The sequence below is a fragment of the Ciconia boyciana genome, chromosome 1 (genome assembly GCF_034638445.1).
Source record: "Ciconia boyciana chromosome 1, ASM3463844v1, whole genome shotgun sequence".
NCBI classification, from domain to species: domain Eukaryota; kingdom Metazoa; phylum Chordata; class Aves; order Ciconiiformes; family Ciconiidae; genus Ciconia; species Ciconia boyciana.
This window is the reverse complement of record NC_132934.1, coordinates 64,490,955-64,512,851: the sequence shown is the minus strand read 5'-3', so window position 1 is coordinate 64,512,851 and position 21,897 is coordinate 64,490,955. Positions and strand designations below refer to the sequence as shown.

The 21,897-nt window shown below is 46.9% G+C and overlaps 1 protein-coding gene across 1 annotated transcript; it reads left to right on the top strand.

The window, feature by feature from the left end:
- Nucleotides 1-3,256: 3,256 nt before the first annotated feature.
- Nucleotides 3,257-19,986, top strand: LOC140646147 (cystine/glutamate transporter-like). Its single transcript, XM_072849626.1, has 12 exons — nucleotides 3,257-3,452; nucleotides 6,205-6,331; nucleotides 8,225-8,340; nucleotides 9,022-9,147; nucleotides 12,216-12,315; nucleotides 12,405-12,449; nucleotides 12,638-12,761; nucleotides 13,080-13,183; nucleotides 14,990-15,086; nucleotides 15,887-16,036; nucleotides 18,795-18,969; nucleotides 19,874-19,986. Exons 1-12 carry the CDS (start codon nucleotides 3,257-3,259, stop codon nucleotides 19,936-19,938), a joined length of 1,425 nt encoding a protein of 474 aa, XP_072705727.1. The 3' UTR covers nucleotides 19,939-19,986.
- The last annotated feature ends 1,911 nt before the right edge of the window (nucleotides 19,987-21,897 follow it).

Here is a 21,897-nt window from a genome sequence, read left to right as displayed (position 1 = left end):
TCTTTTGCAGTATGAAAAGGAAGGGGTTAACCTGTTCTTGGCTGTATGGTATTGATTGAGGCCCACACAAAGAAAATACAGCTGTAAATAGTTAGGAGTATTCCCTAGTAGCTGGGGTTTTTTTTGGGTGAGTCATTGAACTGGGACTCTGGAGGTATGATCTGTTTCCCAGGGATGCCACCCGCTTCCTGCGTGATAGGAGGAGGAAGGTCACTAGTTGCTCTAGGTCTCAGCTCCCCAGCTGAGAATGATGCTTTCTCCCTCTGATTTTTCCAACTTGCTTATTTATATCGCTAGCTTTTCAGCAGAGTAACATCTACTCTGCCTGTGGGCTGATCACGATGGGTCCTGCTCTCAGATGGGGCCTCTAGACACTACTACGAATTACAAATATGATTTTCCCTTTATGCTTGTCTCCATCTCCATCCATGCTGCATTGCCTGTGAGGTAAGATTAACAGCTTAAAAAAAAAAAAAAAAGAAATCAGTAAAGATGAAGAACAAGCCAGTAAAGATCCAGCAGGTGTGAAAAGTTGTGAAATGGGTTGGTTTTTCTCCAGTCCTGCTGGCTGATGATCTCATGCAAAGGTACCGCATTTTGGAACGAGAAGGATTTGAGCCTGTCCTTTAAGTCAAAAGGGGGAACAAAAAGCAGCTTTGTGTGTTTCCTTTGTGCTAAGCACATTGTGAATATTCTTAAAGCATTGCCACAAGGATTAACATCTCTGCATTTTAATGTGCCTGGTGCTGGAACGTAGCTGGAAAGCAGAGCAGGCAGGAATGGTCTCTCCAGGCGGTGGGCTCTGCTAGGTGTCTCTTTGAAGTGCTATTCAATAGCTTTCTGTTACTTTTCCTTTCTTTCTTTTTCCTCCCATTTTTTCCCCCCTCCTTCAACAGCTTCTGGAACAAATCCTGATAGATTTCATGTTTCTGAAATTTACTGGACTGGACTGTTTTATCTCCAAATATTTTTGTATGGCAGTAGTAGTAAAAAAAAGGCATGTGGACAGAAGTATGGAGTTTGGTATTTACTTTGGATCATTAACCTGGTCTGTAAATTTGATTTGATCTCTCCTTTTTTTGTTCCTCCCCCTGCTCTCTGTGTAATTTCAGAGCCCGCAAAGAGACGCTGTGTTTTGCTGCTTCGGGATTCCAGCAAGGAATGGGAGTCTGATGGATTGTAAATGCACCTGCTTTGTTTAAAACCCAGCCAAACAGATAAGTGCCCTTTTAATTATCTCACAACAGGGTTTTAGACATAGCTGTGCACAACATCTCTCTTCAGTTCGGTTTCAATTCGGTGAGCCCTCTGTGTTTCACCATTGCAAATGAATGCTCTGCAGTTCTCCTTTCGGCTGAGAAATACCAGATGATATCGGTATTTCACATGAGCTAATTAATTAGTGTCTGAGGGAACTGCAGCTGATGGCTCGGGGAGCTCCCGGGGGTCTTTCCCTGCCCCTCTGGAGCCGCCGTCTCCAGCAGCCCTGTGAGGTTTTGGGACTCTGAGGAGCAGCTCTGCGGGACCAGACGAGGTTGATGTGACCCATCTGAGCCTTAAGGAGTCCTCTGGGACTCATTAGAGGTTTAACAACTAAACTTGGCTGGTTTGATTGTAGAAGATGCTTGGGCAGGCTTGGCGTGATCTCAGAGAAACCAGCTAATGCTGCTGGCAGGAGAGAGGGCTTTCTGCATATGCTATTCATATGTGCGCGGAGAAAGTGATAACCCCTGATTCTTCCTGCCGGTTTCCAGGTGGGAAAATAGCAGGGGATGAGAAAGAGAAGCCCTTAGTTATATTGAGTTTATACAGGGCATACAAAGAGGTGTCATGGGTGAGTGGTAACAAGAATTGTCCCCTCAAATTTATGGGGACATTTATATCTATGGATGGATAATACAGACTATCAAGCAAATGATTTCTGGCTGCTTAGATCTGCTTCTATAGGTGACTGCTGCCTGCTCTTGGACACACCACTGCAATTATTAAATAATTTAAGAAATCCATAAAATACGGTCTCATGTACAGTGTAACTTTGCAATAGTATACAGCCATGGGGCTGGGGCAAATATTCACTATACCTGCAATTTACTGCATTAGAATAATGAAAAAACCACTAAAGCTGAGCGCGTGAGCACTGGAGGGGATGCGTGGCAGGAGGAGGGACAGGAGCCAAATTATCTGCTCCAAACCTGTCTTGTCTGCTCTACCAGGGTTAATTAGCAGTGTAAAATGTCTACCTTGCTACAAACAGGTTTGATACAGCAAATAAGACTGTAGTAACTAATGTGAATTCATCTTACCTACCTAAGCAGAAGGTGAGTTTCTTGGTGAAGGTGCCAGCCTAGGACTGGGAGAGAGACTGGAGAGACAAGACGGTGAAGTAGGAGGTTACTGCGGTGCAAGAGAACTGGATCTAGATCAACTCGTATGATCCCTGGAGTGTCTGAAGTTCCCTCTTTTCTAGGAAAAACTTTGCTCCTGCTGTTATTACCAAGAAAGTCTTTATATTAATAGAAGAAATGACACGTCTGATATTAATGACTATGCTCTGTCTTACAATTGTACTTATTCCTGACTCTTCAGTACTCTGATAGCAAAAAGGCTTGACAGTATATTAAGAAACACTGATAAAATGAAGCCCTAGTGAGAAAATCAAGGTTTGTTCATTCAGCAAGGATGGATAGGAATTTAAAAAAGCTTAAATCATCTGTGTACGCCAACTAACAGAGCTCTTTGCTCCTTGAAAAAAATTTTTTTGTTTGTTTTTTTTAACCGCAGAGATCCTCAAGGTCTTGATTATTAGGTTTGCAACTTAAAATCTGCTTTCTGCCAGTGTGCTGATATCAATGTTCCCCCAAAGTATGTCCCATTAAATTAACCCTAACCTGGCCAGTTTCAGTCTGGGCATCAAAATTGAATTTGGAAATTGTATCCTGAAGTGTGGCATGCAACTTATAATGCTCTGTGCTCCTTGGCAGAAGAGGCAGAAAATGCTTACAGTGCCTCTCAGGAGCTGTACTGATATGAGAGATGGTACTGAGTGTGTTATATGCTCCTGTGGTTTGGTTGGTGCATCCAGGAGCTGAGGAGAACAGACTCAACAGATCTTGACAGGTTTCTGCAAAAAATCTTGTCCAGAAAAGACAACCCCTGAATCCCTAACTCTTTCCTCGTCTTACAGGTGAGCCTTGAGGACAATTGGGATACCATAGCTCCTGAATGCATGACCTTCACCTGGGATTAGAAGAAAGCCATGGGGAAAGACAAGAAAGAACAGGAGGCCGTCTTTCTGAGGAGAAAGATAACTTTGCTGCGGGCTTTCTCGCTCCTCATCGGCAGCATGGTTGGCAGTGGCATCTTTATCTCTCCAAAAGGAGTACTGAAAAATTCCGGCAGCGTGGGTTTCTCCCTGGTTGTCTGGTTTGCCTGTGGGCTCCTCTCAATGTTTGGTGAGTTTTGAGCTTTGTCAGCCTTTGCTTAAGCACCTGGGAGGTGAGGGGAGCCAGCACATTTTTATGTATAAAAAGTTGGGAGAAGAATAAACCAAAAATTCCCTGTTCCTATTGCAACAGAAGCAAAGCCTCTGTTACAAGCTGGGGGGGGGTGGGGTGTCACCAGGGGTCTTTAGTTCAAATGATTCCCCTGGGGTGATTGAGAAAATCCCAGCACTTACAGTCTGTGAATATGAAGTCATGTGCAAGTCCAGGGCAGAGGAGTGGCAATGACTGCAGATGGAGATAGCACGATCTCTGCCAGGAAAGCTGGGAGAAAATGAGGGGACTCATTCTGTATGGTGGAAGGGAGACATCTAAAAGGCACTTGTGAGTCTGAGGGCTGTGCAGTGCTTTTCATAGACACTGTGAAAATGGCAAGAAGTGATGGCCTTAATATGCCATAAGGGATCCGCTTTCTGTCGGTGAGGATAGAGAAGCATTAGAGCGGATTGCCTGGGGAGCTGCAGAGTATCCACCAGCCAGGGGTGGGTGTCTGGGTGTCTGTCAGAAATGGTTTGGATATGTCTGATGCTGCCTTGGGGCAGGAGACGGAGCAGATCAGTTCAGCCCTGCTTTCTGTGTGTTGCCCTTGGCTCAGTTTCTGGCATTTAATACCAGTCTTTTCTCACAAAGGGTTGACTTTTTGATGACAGTTTCATTCTAGTTCTTCTGAAATAATGTAGCTCTTAAAGTTACGATGGATAAAACGTATGGCTTTTAGTTTCCTTCATTAACTGTATAAAATCACCATCTCAGAAATGCTCTAAAGGAGCTGTTAGGAGAACTGCAAGATCTCTCAGCCCTGGGGAGAAATCTGATGCTTATTTCAGTGGGTGACCTTAAAGTTGTTCTTCTGTCATAACTTAGAAAAAAAAACCAAGAAAGGAGAAATACTCCATGTGGAAAAAATCACTTTGGCACTGTGACATGTACATGCAAGTTTAGAAATCGAGACATTCAATTGCTAATATGGGAACAAGTGTGGTTCTTGCTCTTAGCATATGCATACCGGTATTTCACGTTGCAGCCTACGTGTCATTGTTTGGCAAATGATATACTTTTGCTTAAAGAAAATCTTAAAATAGAATGTGAGCATGGTGTTTCTTTTAACTGAGCAGAGCAATAAATGATAATGTGTGTGCTGATCACACAGCCCAAGCTCTGCACTTTCTCTCTCCATCGCATCCTTTGATAGACTCTGCTGGAAGGGCCTTGGGAGCCTCTTTATCAAGTTACTGTATTTTGTAGCCAAATTTGTTGGTTTGTTCTTCCCTTTTATCAGCTTGATGACCTCCCCTGATCATTTCTCTGACACTTTTTTTGCAGTACATTAAAAAGGCCTGCTTTCATTTATGCTATTTTCTCTTTCAAATACAGCATTTATATGAGTCCCATAGCATGAGTTCAGCACAGCACTTAAATGCACGCTTGAAGCATGTAAAGAGACCCACTGGAATAAACAAGATGAGGTGTCTGCTTATATTTGACACTTTGAACAGGGATTATACACAAATTTGCCAACAGAGAGGCGGGAAAAATTGAAGTCCTCACCATCGGCATGACCTGAAGACGGCACGATCACCACGGGACTTGGAGGCATGAGCATATCACCACTGGGTTCCTCTGCGCTCTCCTTCCATAGCCACGTGAGCTGGGCAAAGAAGTAGATAGCACAGCTAGAGATGGTCTTACCCCACAGGGTCACATTTCAACAGCACTCAGCCCCATTGCAAGGAGAGTTGTGCTCAAAGAAGTGAAGTGTTTTATGATTTCTTTTGGTGAACAAAGGATGTTTAACCTAGCAAGTGAATCCGGTGTGGGCAGGGCTTAAGATTCATACTTAGACACGTTCAAATGGCATGATGAATTGCTCTATAGAGAAAACACAGATGGGATTTTTTTGGCACAGGCGGAGGCATAAAGGTTTCTATCCATTTGCCTGAAAGTTTTAAGCTGTCTTCTCTGGCGCACCTCTCCCAGGGTTTCTCGTTGTGCCCCGGCACAAGGGCAGGGAGGTGCAGACGTGCTTGTCAAGGCAGGAGCGGGCAGTCCCCACATCTGTTGGTGCGCTCGTACATGAACACGTGAGAAGAGAACGACTGAGCCTCTCATGCGGACGCTTCCCTTGCTCTGCACCACCAGGGCCGTGTTTTCCTTTGGTGGCAGGTCTTCCCTCTCAGAGGAGATGCCCTTCCAGGTCCCCTGTCCAGTGTCTTTGAATGGATTTATGTGAAGATGCAAGATAAGGAATGTGGACTGTGATCAAAAACGTGATTGAAATGACCAGCTCAGCCACAGCCTGTCGGCTGAGCTGGTGTAACTGCTTTGTAAGCACCATTTCACCAGGCTAACTGTGAGGAGAAGCAAGAACCCACACCTCCAGGATGTTTTTCAAAGGAAATCTCTTGTAGCTTAGTGCAATGTTTCTATCACACACCTTTCCACATAACTTCCATGGAAAAGTTGTATCATTAACCAGAAAATGGAGAATTTCTTTCCTTCTGACAGAAAAGTCAATTACTTCAAAACTTGCTTCAAAACAGCGTAGCACACAAAATCAGGGAAAAGTGGTTCTGCCAAAGCCCTTTTTCTTCCTCTAATTCACTACTAATTTTAAACAGATTTGTTCAATCCCTGAAAAGTCACGCAGAAAAGAGAAAATCCATGGGATGATTTACTCAGTGCATTTCTACCTGAACTTTTCCAGGTGCCTTATGTTATGCAGAGCTTGGAACAAGAATCACCAAGTCTGGAGGACATTATATCTACATTTTGGAGACACTAGGGCCTCTGCCAAGTTTCTTATTCCTGTGGGCAGAGTTTTTTGCTATCAGGTAAGAGATTTTGTTTGTTTGCCATTTGCTGGAAGCTGTGATGATTTAAAAAAACCCAAAAGTTACGGTGCTAGGTAACAGTCTGGGCAGTTTGTAAAGGAAAGAGTAGAAACAATCTGAACAACTTTTAAAGATTTTCAGTGATAAAAGGAGGAAGGCATAATGAGTAAATAGTTACACATGTTCAATGTGATCTGTACTTGAAGAATATCTCTCTTCTCCCCTGGCAGCTGGTATCCTCCAAGAGCCATGGTATTTTTTAGAGACTGACAATAGATGCCAGATTTATTTCAGATCTTCTGTTTTTATTGTAAAATGTTTTTGGATTCTCCTGTGGAGACAACTTTCTGGCTTAGCCCTGAGTTAAATAATCATAGAATCACGGAATGGTTTGGGTTGGAAGGGACCTTAAAGATAATCTAGTTCCAACCCCCCTGCCATGGTGAGGGACGCCTTCCACTAAACCAGGTTGCTCAAAGGCCCCTCCAACCTGACCTGAGAACACTTGCAGGGATGGGGCATCCACAGCTTCTCTGGGCAACCTGTTCCAGTGCCTCACCACCTCACAGTGAAGAATTTCTTCCTTATATCTAGTCTAAATCTACCCTCTTTCAGTTTAAAGCCATTACCCCTTGTCCTATCACTACATGCCCTTGTAAAAAGGCCCTCTCCAGCTTTCTTGTAGGCCCCCTTTAGGTACGGCAAGGCTGCTGTAAGGTCTCCCTGGAGCCTTCTCTTCTCCAGGCTGAGCGACCCCAGCTCTCTCAGCCTGTCCTCATAGGAGAGGTGCTCCAGCCCTCTGATCATTTTCGTGGCCCTCCTCTGGACCCGCTCCAACAGGTCCATGTCCTTCTTATGTTGGGGGCCCCAGAGCTGAATGCAGTACTCCAGGTGGGTTCTCACGAGAGCAGAGTAGAAGGGGAGAATCACCTCCCTCGACCCACTGGTCACTCTTCTTTTGATGCAGCCCAGGATACGGTTGGCTTTCTGGGCTGCAAGCGTGCATCGCCAGGTCATGTTGAGTTTCTCATCAACCAACATCCCCAAGTCCTTCTCCTCAGGGCTGCTCTCAATCCACTCTCTGCCCAGCCTGTGTTTGTGCTTGGGATTGCCCTGACCCATGTGCAGGACCTTGCACTTGGCCTTGTTGAACTTCATGAAGTTTGCACGGGCCCCCCTCTCAAGCCTATCAAGGTCCCTCTGGATGGCATCCCTTCCCTCCAGTGTGTTGACTGCACCACACAGCTTGGTGTCATCAGCAAACTTGCTGAGGGTGCACTCAATCCCACTGTCCATGTCGCTGACAAAGATGTTAAACAGCGTCGGTCCCAATACTAGCCCCTGAGGAATGCCACTTGTCACTGGTCTCCACTTCGACATCGAGCTGTTGACCGCAACTCTTTGAGTGTGACTATCCAGCCAATTCCTTATCCACCGAGTGGTCCATCCGTCAAATCCATGTCTCTCCAATTTAGAGACAAGGATGTCATGCGGGACATTGTCAAATGCTTTGTACAAGTCCAAGTATTTTAGAAAATTGTAAATTACTTATTTTTTAACTTTAAAAAAGAAAGTCTTCACCTCTCAATAACCCATGTCCTTCATGTAAGCTGAGATGAAGCAGGACATATGAACCACACTGCATTGCTCAGTATGATTAATCTCAACTTTTGCTTTCAAGTTGGGAATTCATCTTTTTGCAGCATGTGATTTTTAACCCATTTACTGAGAAAAACCTATGAAAAAGACTCTACGGGAATTCACCATTTGCATGGGAGAGCAGGATTAAGCTGGGTGGGGAAACTTCCCCCCCTCCCGAGTTTTGTGCAGTTTTACATGATGCCAGTTTTTGGCCATCCACAGACCACGGTTTGTGCTCGGTTCCCCCCCCAGGCCTGCCAACAGTGCTGTGGTTTCTTTGGCGTTTGGACGCTACATGCTGGAGCCTTTTTTTGCCCCCTGTGCAGCCCCTGTCCCCGCTGTGAAGCTCGTGTCTCTCCTGGGGTACTGTAAGTACTAACTTTTACGGGACTGCTGATCTCGAGGCCTCTCTGCCCCGGACCAGGGGCACTTACGGGGTGTTATCTTCTGGGATGACTGTGGGATCGGGGCCCCGTCTTACCTCCTTGGCCACCCAAAACTTCCTGATCCAAGGTGCTGGTTTGGGGCCACTTTATTCTCCAAGAAGGGGAATGGGTCTCCCTGTTGACCAGCTGGAGCCCTAGGTCAGGGGGATTGTGCCAAGTATGGGAGTAGAAACTCTTCAGGTATAACTGTGCAAATGCCACCTGGGTTGAGGGTGTTAGGCTCAAGCTTTTGGACTCCTTGCCTGGTGCACCCAGCCAGAAGCTGTCCTGCCTGCTCCAGGCTGGTGTGTGCTGGCACAGGGACCGCTGTGAAGGGGGCTGCTGAGACGTCCATGCAAACTCACACCTTCCCCCCAGGCAGGCGTGGATCACCCGACAGGAGCCAGGCTCCTGGTCCCTCTTAGGAGCATAACTCAGCTCCCCCCTTCAAACACTATACACTGGGCCACACCTGTAATGTTTTCTGACATCTCCCACCCCGAGCGTCCTCTCTGTAATGATGCAGCCTTCTCCCTGGCATCCCTAGAGCAGGGATCGCTGCTGTGTTTTTCCTGTGTGTGTTGAGCGTGGGCTACAGCTGTAGCAGTGTGGTCTCCTCTCCAGACATGGTCCTCACCCTCAATTCCTGGAGCGTCACCTGGAGTGCCCGGCTGCAGACGGCTCTCTCCATCGTCAAACTCCTGGCTCTTGCACTCATCATCGTGCCAGGGATGATGCTGCTGGCCCAGGGTAGGTGTGCCGCTGCGTGGCTGAGGGAGTGTGCTGGACATGCCTGCCTGTCGCGCCTTTTATCAGTGCCTAGTGACAAGTGTGGTACTCCTTTAGCTGGCAGGAGCTTTCTCTGCCTGTGTGCTGGATGTGAATTAGCTGGGAGCTGAGACAAGGGCAGTTGGCACTAAGCTGCATCATTGCACTGGGCTGATGCAACTGGCTCAGCTGTGCTTTCTCCAAAACTAAGCGAGTCTCAGTGCCTGAGGCTGTGTTTGCCTGCCCAGGGTCATTGTCCTGGTTTCAGCTGGGATAGAGTTAATTTTCTTCCTAGTAGCTGGTGTAGTGCTGTGTTTTGGATTTAGTATGAGAATAATATTGATAACACACTGGTGTTTTAGTTGTTGCTAAGCAGTGTTTACACTGGTCAAGGACCTTTCAGCTTCCCATACTCTGCCAGGTGCACAAGAAGCTGGGAGGGGGCACAGCCAGGAGAGCTGACCCAGACTGGCCAAAGGGCTATTCCATACCATATGGCGTCATGCTCAGTACAGAAACTGGGGGGAGCTGGCCGGGGGGCAGCGATCGCTGCTCGGGGACTGGCTGGGCGTCAGTTGATAGGTGGTGAGCGGTTGTATCGCTGTTTTTTTTTTTTCCCCTGGGTTTTGTTCCTCTATCGCTCTCTCATTGTTTTCTTTCTCACTACAATTATATTATTATTATTATTATTATTATTATTATTATTATTATTCCAATTATTAAACTGTTCTTATCTCAACCCACGAGGCTCCTTACTTTTGCTCTTCCTATTCTCTCCCCCATCCCACCGGGGGCTGGGAGGGAGGGTGAGCGAGGGGCCGTGTGGTACTGACTTGCCGACTGGGGCTAAACCACACCAGTCATACAGGCACCTTCCTCTGCAGATGGTCTTTCATTGGTGTCAGACTTGCCTGTTTTCGGAGTGGCTCGAAATCCTTCCAAAGCAGCACAAATTTGACGGACATCAGGGATGTGTGACAGCATCCCATGGTGACTCAAGCCAGCCACAGCTGTGTAATGAGTTACTAGCCCTCAGCTGAGCCCCGGTAACTGCATCTCTAACCTTTCTGTGGCTTAAACTAATGTTTTTTTACCTCCTAACTGAGATGGGCAGTAACTTAGCAAACTTACAATGGACTCGTGCAGGATTGCACGCTCACATCCAGAGTGGGGGAAAAAAACCTACCAGTAGTATCTTCTGGGAATGATACAAGAGTATTGGCTTTAATCCAAGCCTCAGCTTATAGAAAAGCCCAAGGCATTCCCACTCAAGGGATGAAGCCTGCTCCCTCTTCACGCTATTACCTTCCTCTGCAGAGAAAACAACACAGGCAGTAGGCTCCACGTTCATGTTTCTTTCTGGTGTCTGGAGCTGGCTCCTTTGAACATGCAAAGATCCCCTCAGGCTGGCAGCACTTCTGAACTGAAGGACTGCCCTGCAGCTAGAAATCCTGAGCCATTATTGTTAGGAATGCCTTCAAATGACAATCTGGAGCCCTGGCACCCTTCCTGCAGTGAGGAGGATAAGTGCTGGTGACATCTGGAGGGAGAATTCACCAAGAGACCCTAATATGACAGGTTGTATTTAATGTGACTCATAGGGGACTGTAAATCACTCATTAAAGTATTGCAGACAATAAATCCTTTTTATGCACCGTCACTTATCAGCAATCATTTCAGAACATAGAAAGACTACCCCAATAGGCCCACTCCCATATTTTGCTTTTCTTCAAATCTGTTTTCTTTTTGACTTGTTTTTTGTGCTTAAAAATCAGTTTTGTGCTTTTAAATCAGTTCGCCTGATTCCCCTGCCTTGTTCTACTTTTTTTGGTTACACTCTTGTCCTTTCCTCTGCCATTACCTTCCCTTTGGCTCAGGTTTGTTTTAGAGACTTGCTGGGCTAGTGTTTCAAACCCAAATGCCCAGATCTCATCACAGAGCTCCTTGCAGAGGCACCTCCATTGAAGTGGCCTGACTTTCTCCATGTGCTCCGTGCCATTTCATCCCCTTCCTGGTGAAGCCCAACTAGGTGAGCTCTGCACCTTTTAGTTTTAAAGAGACTTTGATATAGAGAACTGAATATAATGTGGAACCAAACCTTGGGCCACCTGGATTTGAAAATGTTGGAAATACAACTCCTTTTGACTGCATTTTTTTATTGGTCTTCCTTTGAATGAGAGGCCATTAGGAGTTTCTCCCTTCCCTAGGTTTTTTTGGAGTTTGATAAAATATGGTTCATACCCAAAATCCTGACTTTGATATTTTTGTTTGTTTGTTTGTTTTTTGTTTGGTTGTTATTTCAAGCAGCAAACTTTTAGGAAAATTGGGGGAGTTGGTAAAATGGGATCTCTATCTGAGCCACCTCTACTTCTTAAATTTTATTTGCTTTGCTCTCTGTTCCTCCTTTGCTTCTCGGTTCCTCCTCCTGCGGGCGAGCCGCGGTGGCTGGCAGGGGCAGCGGGCAGGGAGCGTGGCCGGAGCGGGGAGCCAGGATGGTAGTCCCCGCGCCCTCCTCCGCCCCGCTTCCCATGCTGTGGCCAGCGTGGGGCTGGGGTCAGCGCTTCGGCGGTGGGATCAGGGGGGAGCACAGCAAGAGCCGAATTAGCCGCCTCGCTGGCTGCACCACATCAAAGAGGAGTGTGCATCCAGCTGCTCGGGGGGCTGGGGCAGGGAAAGAGGGGTGTCAACCCAGCCAATTAATTTTGGGCCTAAAGAAAGGACAGGACAACTTGGGTCCTCTTGTCTCCATGATCTCCCGTTCCCACAGCAGGTTCTGCCTGAAACAGAACCAGCCGCCACCGTTGCCCTTCCTGAAATGTCTCCCATAGCTGGACAGGGAACTGATTTCTTCTGTCACTGTTTGTGAAGTAAACACGTCAGCACAGCACTGCAAATTAAAGCAATGAAACAAATCTGAATAGCTGGCTCCAAGGAAGTCACAAGCACTCTTTCCAGGTCTGGGCAAGAGGTACAAGGGCTGTTATCCTGCGGGAAGGAAGCCCATCTCTGACATTTCCCTGCTCCGTGTCTGTTGTTTCTCTCTTCTGCAGGCCACACTGAAAACTTCCAGAATGCTTTTGACAGACAGGCATTGGTTTTGGATAAGCTGCCCCTGGCTTTTTACGCAGGCATGTTCGCATATTCAGGCTGGTAGGTGTGATGGGAGGGTGCTTCATGGGCAGCAGACTGGCGTCCGAGACATGGCTCAAACTCTCTCCCTGTCTCTTCCCCCTGTGCAGGTTTCAGGCCAGCTTTGTGCGTGAAGAGTTGGTCAGACCTGAACGGTAAGGTTGGGAAGAAGTCGTCTTGGGTTTACCAGCCTCTGGGGTACTGTGGCTTTCCCAAACACAGTATGGGAGGAAATAAGTTTGTGGGTTCACCTAATCAACGCCAGCTGCAATCTGCAGTAATACTGTGAATAACAAGGGATAACAGCTTGTTCTTTGTGTGTCTCTCTTCCCCTTTCTTGTAGAAATATCCCCCTGGCTGTCATCGTGTCCGTGATCACGGTAATTGTGGGGTACATGCTCACCAACGTCTCCTATTACACGGTCCTGGGAACGCAAGACGTTCTGGCTTCTCCTGCTGTGGCTGTGGTGAGTCGTCACCCCTACCGTTATCCTTCTTCAGTGTGTTCAGCTTATGTTGAAAGGGTCGTCATGGCAAGCATTTTGGAGATGGTTCTCCTATAAAATGCTTTATTGCTTTGTCATTTCTCTGGGTTATTGGGCAACAGCAACTTCTTCTAGTCTTGCCTAAAAGATAAGGAGAAATAACCTGCAGATGACAGTAGAAAAGGCAAGATTGATGAGTTATATTTTACTCCTTCGATGGAGGAAGTTTTCTTTCTTTTGACTCTGATGTTGTCTAGAGATCACCACATGTTCCTAAAGTCACGCTTGCTCTTCCTCCAGAGTTTTGTGCAGCGAGCCTTCAAAAGCCTGATCTCCGTGGTCCCTGTCCTTGTCGCACTGTCCTGCTTTGGAACCATGAATGGAGGAATCTTCACGTTTTCAAGGTCATGCCCCTAAGAATTTATTACTCTTCTTGCTTACTGAATCAGAGGGAAGCACCAGCAACCTGTGCAACTGCCCACCCATGTGATGGCATTTTAGCCACTCTTGTGGGAAAAGTAAGGCCTTTGACTCCCAGGATGTCAACTACAGGATGATCCCTGTTGGCTAAGAGTCTACCCTTTCTATTTCTGGCCAGGTCCAGGCTTTGGTATCTAGGGCTGGTCACAAACAAAGATTTTTATCTACTCCCCCCACCCTTCAGTTTAAATCCCCAGTTTAAAGTGAAATGTCAATGTTTCTGGTGAACCAGAGGCTTTGTTGACATTGGCAGCTGCTCAGTGAGACCGAGTCTTCTTTCACTGGGTTCACCCAGCTGCTCTGCTGCAGGGCACAGGGTCCCTCTCTTGTGAGGATCTCTGGCCAAAGGCAAACTCAAGGACTTTGCTCTGAGGTCAGTGAAATGTTACAAGGGATGGGCTATTCCTAAATCAACAGTTGAGGCTCAACAAGTCTTGTTGCAGCAATAAGAAAAGCTTTGTTCCATGGAAAAATTATCTTGCCAGCTTCACTGGCTACTACACTGCATGTCCTTATGGGAGCCTTGAAATTGGAGAGGAGGCCAGAGCTCGTGGAGAAGCACGTCGTGCTGGTCCCGAGGAGCTGAGCGAACTCTCTGGAGCCGGTTCTGTTTCACAGTTTTGATTGCAAAAGGAAAAATCAGTTGATATGACAGGGTTGTTTCAAGGCGCGAAAGCTAATGAGTTATTTGATCCACTACCCTGAAGTCCTGTATTAAATAAAGGTGCGGAGAATCCTCCCCGTTAGCTCCTCTAGATAGTGGTTTTCTTTGTGGATGAGAAGTCCCTGGACAGCACAGAGGTTCTGTGTGTCCCTATCGCCTTTCTCTCCCCCATCCTGGCACCATTAACGTAATCACTGCAGAAAGGCCATATAAACAGTGATGGGGCCTCCCTGGCTGCTGGCCAGCCACACCCCTGCAAAACCACAGAGACAGCAATAAAACCAGTTTTACACTCATGCCCCAGCTGCTTTGGGCCCTGCTCCAGCCCAGCTGATGCTCTGGCATGATTTGTTTGTGGACGTTAAATTTATAAAATTGGATGCAATACCTTCTCCCTAATTGCCGTTTCATGAGTCAAAGGAGGGATGGAGGCAAGGAGCTCTCTGCTGTCATTTTGTAGCTGGCCTTGTGTGTAGCTGGCCTTTTGTCAGTACACCAAACTATATTTTCCAACAGCTGGCCAGAGGATTGAAAATCCTCTATTATCTGAGGAAACTGCACTTTATTTTTTATATCTACATATTTATATATAGATATAAAAAAATATAGGCATCAAGACTGACAATCCCCTTTCATAAACTCACCAGCCTCTCTTATAAAGAATTGAAGTTCGTGACCCCTCCACTTCCTACTGGAAAGATTAACCCCTTCTCTGATGGCAAGAAACTTTCTTGCTTCTGTTTCCAGCCTGAATTCATGGTCGCTTTGGACTTGCCCAAAGGTCTCTGCTAATGGGCCACCAAAGGGGATGCTGCCAGTGGTCCTGTTGGTGGGCTCTGTGCTGTGTTGAACTAAGTGGTCCTGGGAGAGCTCTGGAAATTCAACTTTGGGTTTTTCTTCCAAATGCACCAAAAATGTGGCTAAAGGCAGAACTGTGGCCTTGAATAGCAGACCTGTGCTGGGGGTAGGGGGTGCCTTGTGGCCTCAGGTCAGTCCAGCGACTGATCTTCTCATTTCTAGTCTGGATGTGGGATGCTAATGCATAGGGCTCCCTGTCTTTTCCTAGGACTCTGTTTGTGGCTTCCAGGGAAGGACAGTGGCCTCCTCTCTTCTCCATGATCCACATTCGAAGGCATACACCCCTTCCTGCTGTCATGTTAATGGTAAGGAGATCTGGCTGTGTGACATGCCCTGCTCTTGCAGTCTTGGCTTTCTTGCAAAGTCTGGAGAAGATGAGGAATTTTAAAGGGTGTTGAGATACTAAGTCAGCCTCCAAAAAATTCCAGGTGGAATACTGGAAATGGCTGCAAATTATTAAGTCCCCTTGTGCCAGCAGTGGTACCCAAACCCACTACCTCAAAGTCCCTGCCTTATAGCCTTGGACACCTTTTTTAAAAGTACTGTCCCTACCATCTGCCACAGTTGCTGCTTGCTATTGTCCTGTGAAAACACCTCTGCCAGGCTGAGGCTATTTGGAAAACTGAAATTCCCAGGTGTGGTGGAAATGCAGAGAATGAGCATTTGCAGAGATGCTCTCAGTTTTGGTTTGTTTTTTTTCTGGCAATGGTCCAGCTCCATCCTAACTGTGTGGCAGTGCCTCCTGCAGCTTGGCCGACCTGCTAAAAACTTAGCAGGTATCTTTGTAGGTGGCCTTTGTACTGGCAGCGCAGGCTTTTGGATCATGCATGTTTTAATTGCCCTGCCTAGGACATAAAGCATCAAAGATGCTGTTGATCTTGAAAGGATTGCTCCTTTCTGTAGCACATCATAATAGTGGATTTAGGCCTTTTGCCTTCAGTCTGTGACGCTGTTTTGTAAAGCTCTCTGACCTCTGAAATGTTGGGGCTGTGAAGTAGCTGCATGTGATTGCAGGGGGGCTGGAGGAGGTGATCCATATTACCCTTTCTAGTTCAAGGATCGTACTAAGGCTTTAATGACTGTATTTCATCTTCACAATGCTCAGTTCCCTTTGGTTACTGCCATGGTGTGTATCGGAGATATCTACCATCTAATGAACTTCTTCAGCTTTTCCCGGTGGCTCTTCATAGGATTAGCCACCCTCGGGCTCATTGTCCATCGCCACCGTTACCCGGAGCTGCACAGCCCATTCAAGGTAAGGCATGGCCTGTATCTAACAGCCAGAAATGTGCAGGCTTGTCACTTCTCTCTCTCTTATTTGCTAATAATTAGAGCATAACATGGCCATGATTGCCTTTAGGCTCTAAGGGGTCTCGATCCCTATTGCTCAGTGAGGCATGTAGGGAGCCTGCAAGGAGGGATCCTTGCCTGGATGTTATTTCAGTGGTAAGTCAGTCTCAGCTCAAGCTGAGAAGCAGAAGGGTTTCCCCCAGGCTTAGGGGAAAAGAGCATGGCTGGAGGGACCCTGGGAGCAAACCTGACGTAAGGGGAATAACCTGCTGGCATAAAAATATTGTATAGTGTAAAGAAGCTTGTGTGCAAGTATTGCTGCTGCAGGCACTGAGGATGTGTGCATGTGTAGCATGAAGTGTTTTGTTCAGCAGTCAGCTAAGAGCAGCTAATGGCCAATGCAGTGTGTGGCCCCACAGAGAAGGACCTGCCGTCCTGCCCCAGGGAGAGGGAGCAGAGCAGCTTTGTGAGCCTCCAGCAGCGTGTGACCTTTGTGGGCTGCCCTGTTGTACCAAGAGCCCGGGCGGCCGGTGGGGTTTGAGGAGCTGCCTGATACATGCAGCCTCCAGACTTCTCCCATGCTGGTTTCCAACCAGTGCTGCTGGTGCACCCATTGTTTTCCTGGTTGCTGGTGGGACAAGTTTGCAGGAGAGTGCAGGATTTACTGCACAGGCACCGCCCTGCGTGTGCACCTGCAAAGCTCCAGTGCATTTGGACTGGTGACCGTAAGCAGTGAGAGTCATTAAAAGTGGGCAAAGGGAAGGGGGGAAGCAAGGGGATTCAGTTCCCCCTCCTCAATGGGAAGCTGGAGGATGCTTTGTCCTCTCGTGCCTTTCCTTAGCCTCCAGCTGGGCCCCTCCAGTGGCCCTTCTCACGCTGCTGGGTGCTGCGATCCTGTTCACGGGGAGCAGTCGGTCCCCTCGTGTCCAAGCTGGAACTGGTGCTGGAGCAGCTTTCTTGCACTCGGGTCCCCTTTCCCGCTGCCGGATAACCTGCAGAAGGCGTTTGGCCGGGGAGGTGCTCGAGGCTTGCACGGTTTGTTCCCATCTCTGGTCGCACCTGCATGGTGCTGCCAGCCAGCTCCTGGGGAGGACAGGAGACCTCTGGGGCCACAGGCGCAGCGCAGCCAGTCAGTGAGAAGCTCGGGGGACAGAAACGCTTCCCGCGGATCCCAGGGCCCTGAGCCGTGCGAGGCCTGATGCAAAGTTTGGGATAATTTTTCTTCTCGGTCTTTGCTGGAGACAGCGTGTTTAAGCAGAGACCTTGAAGCTTCCCAGTTTGTTGGCTGGCTGCACTCATTATTCACCCAGAACCAGATCTGAAATAAGTTTTGTCTTCTTCTTTTAAACCACAGTTCTCAGGGGAAGTTTATTGGTGGATAGCACTGGTGATGTTTTCAGCTGCTGAGATTTTGCCCCATTTTGGTTTAGACAGAGATTTAGGCTTTTAACGGTTCCTAAAGGCAGATTAGGTGAGGGAGGGAAATGCTGGGGGTTTGTTTAGTTTGGTTGATCCTCCCCCCCAGTTTTTATAACTACTTCAGACCCAAAGCCCAGTTATCTGCGAGAGGGAAGGGCTGCACGCAGGTGGCGTGGCCGTGTGCTGCGCTCTAGTGGCCAGAGGGGTGGTCTTCTGCTACCAGTTTACGCAGGACAAATCATAAAATACATGTGATTGTGCTGGTACTTCTTCTCCTCTACAGCATTTTGAGTTAAAAATGGTGAGAAAACACCGGTAAGAGGAGGAAGCAGTCCTCTCACACACCTCTCAAGCAGATGTGCAGAGTGAGTGCGCGCATGTAGGAGAGGCTGGCAGGGGATGCTCTGGCTGGAAAGACAGCAAGAGCATGTAAGTTTGGTGGCTGGATGCCTGCCATCACTAGAGCAACTCATCTCTTCCAGCTCAGCATGGTCAGCATCCAAAATAGGATCTCTGTTACCAGAAAAGAGATAGTCACCCTAGGTGAGACCGGCAGCTCCTTCATTCTATCAGCTATGGTGAGGAGTAACTTGGCTGAGGTTGGATCCAAAGACTAAGGGAATGTTTCACAGTTTTATTATTTATTGCAGTCTTCCAATTTACTCTCCAAATAACCCAGATGAATTGGCTCACCCAACAGGGTAAGACTGGAGCGCTGACTGCTTCTTTGGTCTTTCATCAGGGTGTCGCTGAAACTCATGTTCTTGGTGCAGGTGCTATGGAGATATAGGGAGTCTGGTTTATCCTGTTTTGGCCACTATAAGCCTCAGGCAAGCCAGAGGCAGGTCAAAATGAGCGATGACTGTTATAACCAAAGAACAGTTTATTGCAAAGCACTGCTTCTACTCTTGGCTTCAGATTTTCCACCAGTGGTTGCCGCAGGTGGCAAGTAGGTACGTTTGCGTGTGCATGCACAGGTGCAATACATTCAGAGAGCAGTGGGGTACGGGTGACTTCTCCCCCTGCTTGGCTTCCAGTTGAGAGTGAGGTGAGGCTTATATTAGGAAGGAGGTATGCGCCTCACAGGGCACCCTGGGCTCCAAGGGTGGTACAAGTCAATTTTTATTCTGTGCATCCTACTTGTTCACAACTGATTGTCCAGAAACAGTGTGCAGGACAGACACATGGTTTTTCTCATCTTCTTTAAGATGGAGAAGTAAATACAGTGTGTGTTGGCACGTATGGAAGCTGATTTGCTACAGCTATTGGTTTTGCCTGAGAGTCTTCTGTGCTCTTTTCCCCAGGTTCCCCTGTTCATTCCTGTCTCTTTTACCGTCATCTGCCTCTTCACAGTGGCAATGTCTTTCTACTCAGACCCTGTGAACATTAGCATCGGATGCACCATGGTTTTAAGTGGTTTTCCAGTCTACTACCTCATAATCCATAGGCAAATGTCACGTCGTTGCAGTAGCCCGTTTTGTAAGTACGCATTTGAATTTCAGTATTGTGGACCTAAACACGCTCAGGGCTGGGGATGTTGGTTTGTTCCCAGGGCTCATCTCTAACGCAAATTGCTCCATGACCAACAGACCTCATGAAACCCAAATCATGACCCCTGCCACCCGTTCAATGGCTTTCTAAGACAGCCTCTGCAGCTGAAGAGACGAGGGGTAGGCTGTACTGCGGGTGGCTGGCAGCCAGGGACGGGCTGTGTCTGCCCGGCTCGTGAATACACTGATGAGCCAGCCTGATCCTTTGCTTTAGAAAAGGCAGGGTTGAGGTCTACGAATCGGGGGAACTGAGAGGGTCGCTTTCACTACTCAGCCCTGGTTTCTACTAAACTTTATCATTCCTTCATGATCACCACCTCTCGGTCAAATTTGGCTGACACTGAGCAACAAGATCAAAAGTTAGGATGGAGAGACCGATTGGCAGACGCTGTAACCTTGTGCACAAGCATAGCTGCTGAAAGGCTGGGGAGAGGACTGGTGGGAGAAGATGGTGCCACCTGTGGGCTATCTATTTGGTGAAGAGGCCAGGATGGTTTTGGGCACTGATGTGGGCGTGTAAATGAAATACATCTCCACTCCATGCAATGCCTAGCACAGATTTCCTTTGGCACAATGATTTACTCAGAAACAAGAGCCCAGTTTTGAGTTTAATTTATAATTTCAGCTACAAATCTTGTTTTCTTTCGATTTGATGTTAGGCTGAGGTGTATCAGTAACCAGTGAATAGAAGAAAACATACAGCAAGAAAGGAAACAGTTACAGTGATCTGCTAACATAAAGTGCTCCAGCCATCAGTGCTGATGCTCTGATTTTCAGCCATATCTCAAGATTTCCTCGGGATTAAACTTTCTTCTTTTTTATCATCCTTTCAGATTATCTTACACACAAACTACAGTTACTGCTGGAAGTAGTCCAACAAGAAATCAAGACTTACTGAGAAAACCATCACAACTTACAGGAGAAGACAAAAAATCTACTTATTCCATTTCTGATACCTTTGATCTTACCAAAAGCAGGCCATGCTCTTATTCTTTTAATCACTGCAAATGAGGACAAGCCTGAGCCAAAACCTTGCTGCAAGTGTTCCTAAGCTTGCCAACTGGGATCGGGATAAGCGTGTCACATCTGTTTTTGCCCTTTTCGTTTTTAGCAGAACAATGTAGTTCTCTGAAATGAGCTTGCTTTGCCTGCAGAGTGTCTTCGAAACCAAGATCCTAATTTTGCAGCCTATCCCAGTCCTCAGTAAAATTGTGTGTGTGTGTGTGTGTGTATATACACACTGTTTTTTAACTTCCTAATGTGGCAAATAGAGAAAGGGAGCATGTTGCAGAACTTAGTCTAATACCTGGAAGCCAAATGCAGATTTCAAACTAACTGAAGTGTTGTAGTAGCCATGCTGTGGACAAGCATTATGAAGGGAAATGGGTGGGGAGAGCAAATTAGAAATAAGGTCGATCAATTAGAAAGGAGGAGGTGGGGGGATAAAATTTCATTCACCAGAAAGTGCATATTCAGGTTAATGAGAAGATATTTGAAAACCCTTTGAAATTCAAATATTAACAAAGTAAGGTCAGAATGTTTTGCTGTGATTATTGTATGAGCAGAATAAGTTTATTTTGCTTTGAAATAATGTTTCAATTTTTAATTTTTCTAAAATGATATTTCAAAATGTACAAATGCATTAAAAAAGTCAGCTAAATATCCACAAGAATACGACAAAGTAGATCCTGATCCCTCCCCCAGCTCCCCAGCCCCACTCCTCACCTGGTACTACCAGTGAAGGTGAAAATTCAGATTTTGGCCCAATTCCAGTGAAATACAATTTCTCCTTTAGTTAGACAAAATGACTGATGAGACTTGGGCAGATTCCTTAATAAGTGCATCTTTTGGTGCTGTAAGAAGACATGAAAGACTTCATGTCAGAGCTTTAACTTTAAATCTGCGGTCAAATGACTTGCTGAATCGATACATAAATGCTCATTTGAACTCTTGACATAAGAAAGGTTTCCGTTATTGGATTACTTTGGTTTACATTATTAATGTGGCAATGTTATGTCCAGATGAAACAGCAGTTAGCTATTTCCAATCACTTAATTGTTAATCTTTTCCTAAAAGATGGGAAGTAGTATGCTGAGACTCCTCTAATGGCCTCTAATGAAAGAGGAAGAGCAGAACGTGGAGCATTTTTAATCTTTTGTATCAAGCATTCATGTATGTAGAGTAAAACCAAAATAGCCTTTACAAAACCAATGTAATCTACCCAAACATGTAAAATTCACCATCAAGATTTGGAAATAAATAAGTGTGGGGTTTTTTCCAAAGCAATTGAGAATTATTATTCTTGTTATGACTGCTTTCTCTTGCGGTGCTAAATTAAGGTGGGAAAGCAGCAGCATGGTTGCAGGGCTTGTTTCCCTCCTCCCTTCCCGCAGTTTAATTTACAAGCTGCTGGACATTGTCCGACAGGACATCCAGTCTTACTGGGGAAAACCGTCACAACCTACAGGAGAAGGTACCAGCTTTAAGTGATAGTGTGGTTTTAAGTGAGGTCTGGAAATTTTTCCAGGCTCCCAGACACGGGTCGGTCCGCCCTTGCACCGGGCTTTGCTGAAGCTGAAGTCCCTGGCACACCTTCCTGCAGCACCCCGCAGCCAGGCCCCGATGTGGGTGGCTGGGGGACCAACCTGCAGAAGACCTTGCAGAACCGGGTGAGCCCCATCACCCCAACATAGTCTGAGTCCACCCGCTTAGGTACTGGTTTGGGGGATTTTCCATATCTTGAGGTAGAAGCCCGAGGTGCTGCCAGCCTGGTCCCGTGCTGCAGGACCCTGTGAGCACAGTGTGCCCACGCCGTAGCATCAGTATTCACGCATCAAACCTCGGGGTGGTTGGAAAT